This window comes from Dipodomys ordii, unplaced genomic scaffold, assembly GCF_000151885.1.
Source record: "Dipodomys ordii isolate 6190 unplaced genomic scaffold, Dord_2.0 Scaffold237, whole genome shotgun sequence".
In the NCBI taxonomy this organism is placed as follows: domain Eukaryota; kingdom Metazoa; phylum Chordata; class Mammalia; order Rodentia; family Heteromyidae; genus Dipodomys; species Dipodomys ordii.
In genome coordinates, this window is record NW_012267453.1 from 425,311 (window position 1) to 431,998 (window position 6,688).

Here is a 6,688-nt window from a genome sequence, read left to right on the forward strand (position 1 = left end):
CTCTTCCACTGAGCACTTCAACCAACTCTCTAGATTTCTTTGTATAAAGTGATCAAACTATCAGAAAGAAAATTCGACAACTGGAGTGTGTGTATGTGTGTGTGTGTGTGTGTGTGTGTGTGTTTGTGTGTGTGCGTGTGTGTGTGTGTGCTTGTGAAAACAAAATCAGATGATCATTTGATGTTTTCCTTCCTACCTAAGAACCACTTAGGAATTTTATACTTCGTACTTTTTTCTAGATGAGCAAGGCCTTTGAAAAGGAAAGAATTCTGAATTTTAAGAAATACTTACACTCAGTGTGATTGATCTTACCTGCAATCACAATCTCAGCTATGTGGAGGACAAAATTAGGAGGACCAGAATTTCAGGACATCCCAGAAAGGTCACAAGATATATTACTGGACAAAAAGACATGATGGCACATGCCTGGATTCTAATATATTGGAGGAGCATAAGAGGAAGTGTTTAGCCTGAAACTGGGCTGGGAAATTGTGTTAGACACAATAACTGAAAAATAAACAATACTTCATAAGAAATGTACTCATTACCTTGCCCATGTAATTGTAAAACCTCTGTATGGTATTTCACAATAAAAAATAACTTAAACAAATAGGGCGTAAGATATGACTCAAATGATAGAGCACCTGTTTATGACAATAGTTAAAAAATATATTGGTATTTATTTAATTAACTATTTACCCTAGTAGGTGGAAACTCATTTCAAAAACAAAAATCTCTGAATAGACAAAAATCTATCTCTCTTCCATATATAGGCTGATATTCCTATATTAATTTGAATTTTGAGTTTATATTAAAAGGCCACTGTACTTGCTCAGACACCTTAGAAATATGAGACAGTATTCCTATATCATGTTATTCAGGTATGCCTATGTTCATATCATTCTGGAATCTAGATTCTCTCTATCTAATTTAATATAGACTAGAAAGAGGGCATGTCCTCTTTCTATCATACTTTTTGTATTCATGTTCACCACCTTCTCTCTGCAACTCTCAGCTTCTTTTATTTCATGTGTCACTCTAACATTGCAGGTAGAATCTTTGCAGAGAAAATCACATGTTTAATGATAGCCTGAAAGTCATAGTAATATCGTGTCAAAAAAGAAAGAAACAAAACAAAAGAAAGGAAGGCAAGAAGCAAGGAAGGAAGAGGGAAATAGGAAAGAGAAAAGTAACAGAATGGACTCTAGAAATATAAATGCCTTTTCATAGATTTTTACAAAAACAAGAGTACTTGAGATAACACCTTGCAACTACCTTGGCATTTCCATTTATTGGTAAATATTTTAACATTATATGTATTATTAATAAATTATCTTTTTTCATAACTTCAATTTGATCAGATGCTTTTAGATTACCTATAAAATTTAATCCACCTGACAAATATAGGGAACAGCTAAAGTTATTTCTTTATTAAAGGAAAGCCTCTGGACTTGAGATATGATACAGGAAAAAAGCAATGTGGTAATGGAAGATTGCTAAACATATACATATTCACTTAAACTAAAATATTTATGAAAACTGAAAACAAGCAAAGTTCACTTGTTTATATGGTTAAACTTGAAAATTTGCAAATCTAATAAGGCCAAAACAAATTTTAAACACAATAACTTGTTTTTTTAATTTTTAATTTTTGTTTTCTTAATGTCAAAATATAATCTCAGCCACTTACTTTTATTTCTGTTTTTCATCTAGCATTGTCTAAAACAATTAATTAATTATTGTTAATGACAAATTATCTTAGCACCCAAGAAAAAAAATTCTTAAAAAACAAAATCCAACCAACTAAGTACAAGCTTAAAAAAACAGATGATTATTTTAAGCAGAAAAAAACAAAAAGTTACCTCACCAAAAACAAACAAAAATCATGAACTCAAAAAGCAAAAGCCTTCATTCATAATCTCACAGTGCTTCTGGAAAAACAGTCACCTACAGTATTCAGGACCACAAGAAAGTCAGTTTCCCAAGGGAGGTCCAAAATAGAATGAGCACTTCCCATTCTCATGCAAACTACAACAGAAATTTCCAAATACACCTACTTTTCTCAGATTCTCAGAGTCTTAGAAACTAGTCCCCAAAGCACAGTAACTGTGATATTTTTTGGTCAAGTGTTTCAAAGACAACATCAGTTTTGTTTCAGGAAAGAGCCTTAAAAGGCTGACAAGTCACAAATGGCAAGGAAACAATGGAAGAACAAGGCCAAGTATACAAGCAGCAAGCCTTACTAGAGGGACAAATTTTGAATTCATAGGATACAGACCATTCCATTTTCTAGTCCCTCACAAATAGCAAAGGCTGTTGGCCCTGTTTAAAAAGAAAGACAGGGGGAGGGAGAAGTAGGGGAGGTGAGAGAGGGAAGTAATACTAGGGAAAAAAACAAAGGAAGGGGTAAAAATCTTCAAAAAATTGTACACATTACCTTAACCATATACAGCATCTTTATAGTAAAATAAACATTTAAAAAAAGAAAGAAGGAAAAAATCTTAACAGGAAACTAGGCTTAAAAATAACAGAGAATATCTTCGTTCTCACATTTCATCCAGAACTGGTGATACATGAGCAAAAATTCTGAGTGTGTCACATCCAAAGAATGAGCTTCCATAATATCCTTATATTATCAACTGAGTTCTGAATTGTGTCTGATGCTTTTTTTGTATTAAGAGGTATACAATGGTAGATGGATAGAGATAGATAGATAGATAGATAGATAGATAGATAGATAGATAGATAGATAGATAGATAGATAGATAAAGGGAAAACTGAATTGACCTCAACATTGACCCATACCTGTATCAGAAATAGTAAAGATTAAACTCACTACATAGCAAACACTCATTCTGTTTTTCTATCGGACAGCTGTGTAATCATAAAAGCACTTAGAATCCCATATAAACAGGATAAGCCAACATCGGCCAGCAGTTTCTACTAGCATCAGGCTTTCTCCATATGCACAACTCAGTCATACTTTGTGTACACAGTCAGAGCTCCCAAAGGGTGCTAGGGTCTGCACAATTTAGAATGTTTAGGAAGCACGTTGAAGGGAGGAAGAAACGTAGGGAAGGGAAAATGGTCAGTAAGTACCATAAAAGAAGTTAAACCCTTCTAGTTGCTGAAGATGACTGAACCTCAACATCCCATGGAAATGGTGAAAATACCTTCAGGTTATTCTCCATACGATGAGGGGATGAGGTATGCATGCAACTCTCCTCTCATCCGCTCTGAGGAAATTCTGAGGGCGCTCATTCCTGATATGGTGATCATTTTGGTGTATAGGCAGAGGTCTCCTCTCTTGTTTCAAGATGATAGTGAGACACAAAATGTCTAGTAGAAGTGAGCACAACTATATTGAATACCAAGATACCAGCATTGACTAATAATCCAGCTAAAATTGTAAAGAACTTTACATTCTCGCTGCAACAATATTCTGGTTGGATTCTTTATAGCCAGCCCATGAAAGCACATGAGACACAAACTCACACCTAGAGATGTCTACAGCAAAGCTGGGTCCTGGGTCATCCCCCTACTAGTACACCTGGGAAAAAAAACAAACACCCAAACACCTAAAAAACAGGAAAAAGCATAGGCATTTATGGTGAATGGAGAGGATAAGCAGAGGGTATAGAGATGTTTGCTAATGTGAACAGATCTGGTATCAGTATTAAGACTTTCATTGTGATAACTAGAATCATCACAAATGACAGAGATGGCACAATAAAAACAATTCTGAATTAAGAAAAGTTGTAGCCCATTTATTATGAAATAGCAAAGAAATCTATAGCACTGAAAGATGGTGAGCCTGCGAGTGAGTCACATTGGAAGAATTATGCAGTGTGCTGCTTCCACTCTATTACTTTTTCTGATGAATGATCGTTTTACACAAAAAATAACAAGACTATTTTAAATGCATAAAAACCTTGTAAAACACAAATAGTAAACTGGAATTATGTGCAGACTGTGGCAGTGATAAGATGTTGCCTATTTGCCAAATTGATTGACAACTTGCAGAATTTTATTTTGGGTGCTATGGAGACTGAAATGCAAAACTTGTTGTCTCCTACACAATTGCTCTGTCACATGATTGTTTTTCAGGCATGGTAGCCTGCTTTTACGTTAGTTGGTCTGGCAATGCACTTTCAACTTCAGACTTGGTGTTCATCATAATATGGAAGAATGAGTTTGGATTTTTTTTTACAAATATTCACTGAATCTTAAATTCAAGGATTGAATTGGTTTGGGAAGAGGTACAAGATGTCACCTTCTTCTATGACCACTAGCCAGACACCACCCTGAACCACAGAGATTATAAATTGATTTAAGTTGAAATCCAGGCAGAAATGAGACCGATGTAACTATCATTTGTTTATGAATTATATAGCTCATGGATGTTTATAAATACCATTGGGATTTCCAGAATTTCTCTGGAAGGCACTTGAGAATTTATTTGGCTATTAAAGTGTTATTCAGAGAAACATCAGGTCTTGAAACAAGTTCCTACAAACACCATAATTAAGGCAAGTAAGGCTGAATAGAAATTGAAAATACATTCAATGGTCACATAGGTCACATAGATCTCAACCGCTCCCATATCTGACCCTTTTCTCTTCCCTAGCAACAGAATAAAAGCACAGAACCACAGAGGCAGTGTGGCATTGTTTCTGGTCCTGTCTTCAACTTAATTCCAAATTACAATAAGTGAAAGTTATTAGCATTAAACTAATAGCCTTCATTTTCCAAATTGCCAAATTTAGCAGTCTCATTGAAATAATTACAAATTTCCCTTCATTGTCATCCAGAAGGCCTATCTTCTATCCCAACCACTTCAGGAATTTCACCCAGATATCTGTGCCTAGATCAATTGAGAAACAAAGTGATATTAAAATGTGTCACTATGTTTTAAATCTTTAAAACACCTATTTTTCTTCACCCTTGAAGTTGCCCAGTCCTGACCAGCTAGATTTAAAAAGTATGGATGAACCTCTCCATTCCCCAGGTACTAACAGAAATTTGGATACATGTAACAAGAAAGAGATACATGAGGACTAGGGAGTTTGAAAGTAAGTGTTTTTCCCTCAATTTGATGTGGAATGATCAGAGTGCAATGGATATATGAATGTGCTATACTTCTTGGATAATATAAAACTGTAAGTCCAAGTAAGAGTTGGACCTGGTGACATGGCAAATCACAAACACTTAAGAAATTTTGGATTTTTAGTTAGAAACATGCTTTTGCTTCAGCCCTCTAGCCATCTAACCACAGGACATATTTACTAAGACCCTTGATATAGTTGTTTTCCTTTGCTTTGAAAATTTTCCTATGAAGTAAAATTTTCCTTTATGCAGTAAGGTCAATAAGGAAGAATTGGACTCAGCCTTTATACCTGCTTGGGAAGAATCACATGTTACTTTTTGAATATGTGTGTTTTAGAAGAGCCTCAAGTATGAATCGCTTGAAAATTTAACAGCTTATATATCTCTTGCTATGTCAGTCAGAGGGTTTCAATGCATATAGATATTAAACCAGTTAAAAATATCCACAAATTCTATGCTTTCCACATCTTCATTTCTCTGCATGATCTGAATATGAATCACTCAATTATTGCTTTATTCTTCTCCCTTTCAAGTGTTATGACATAAAGATTGAAAAACTCAAGAGAAATGGTCATCATCCCTGATTGCACCGAGAGATCTATTCAAAGGAAAGTAGACTAATCCCACCTTTTGCTGTATGGGTGAAACACATTCTCTGGGATAAACAATGTGGGCACCATGGAAATAGGATGATTTTCTGAGTTGAGCTGATTCTATAGCTATTCCCAGCTTCACCCAGCTTTTCTCATTTGCATGTATTCAGAGCACAGCCTACTGCCACAATGACTTCATAATAGGCTGCTCACACCCCGTGCAGCAGTCAGTCCCAGTCAGCACTCAGCATGGACATTTGGACCCCTGCTCAGTTCCTGGGGCTCCTGCTGCTCTGGCTCCCAGGTAAGGAAGGACAGCACTCCTCCAATTCTGTGTTCAGTGCTGCCTGGTTCTTCAGGGAAGGCCTCCTATATCAGGACTAACAGTGTGGATCTTTGTGTTTATGTTTCCAATGCCAGGTTTCAAATGTGACATCCAGATGACCCAGTCTCCATCCTTCCTGTCTGCATCTCCAGGAGACAGAGTCTCCATCACTTGCCGGGCCAGTCAGGGCATTAACTATTATTTACACTGGTATCAGCAGAAACCAGGGAATGCTCCAAAGCTTCTGATCTATTATGCAAAGAATTTAGCCTCTGGGATTCCATCAAGATTCAGTGGGAGTCAATCTGGGACAGAGTTCACTCTCACCATCAGCAGCCTACAGCCTGAGGATTTTGCTACTTATTACTGTCAGCAGAGTAGTAGTTACCCTCCCACAGTGATAAAAGCCATAACATAAACCTCCCAGGGAAGCAGAAGTGAGAGGTTAGGCTGCCCAGCTGCTGCTCATGCCGCCACCATCTGCTGATAGAGCTTCTCAGATGTAGGACAGCTATGAATATTTTCAAAGGTTTTCATTGAAATGTGAAGGCTCCTCTGAATCTTTGTCCATTTTCTCCTCCTCTGTCTCAGACGCACACACGTGGCCATGTCTCTTCTCAGACAAAGCCATCCTTTCTGATTCACACAGTAAAACATAAGCCAG

General features: G+C 36.6%; 1 gene segment (V, D, J or C); it reads left to right on the top strand.

Annotated features, from left to right (window-relative positions):
* The first annotated feature begins 5,948 nt into the window (after positions 1-5,948).
* LOC106000774 lies at positions 5,949-6,442 on the top strand. The segment is given in 2 exon segments: positions 5,949-6,003; positions 6,120-6,442. Coding segments are annotated over 2 exon segments (378 nt in total).
* The last annotated feature ends 246 nt before the right edge of the window (positions 6,443-6,688 follow it).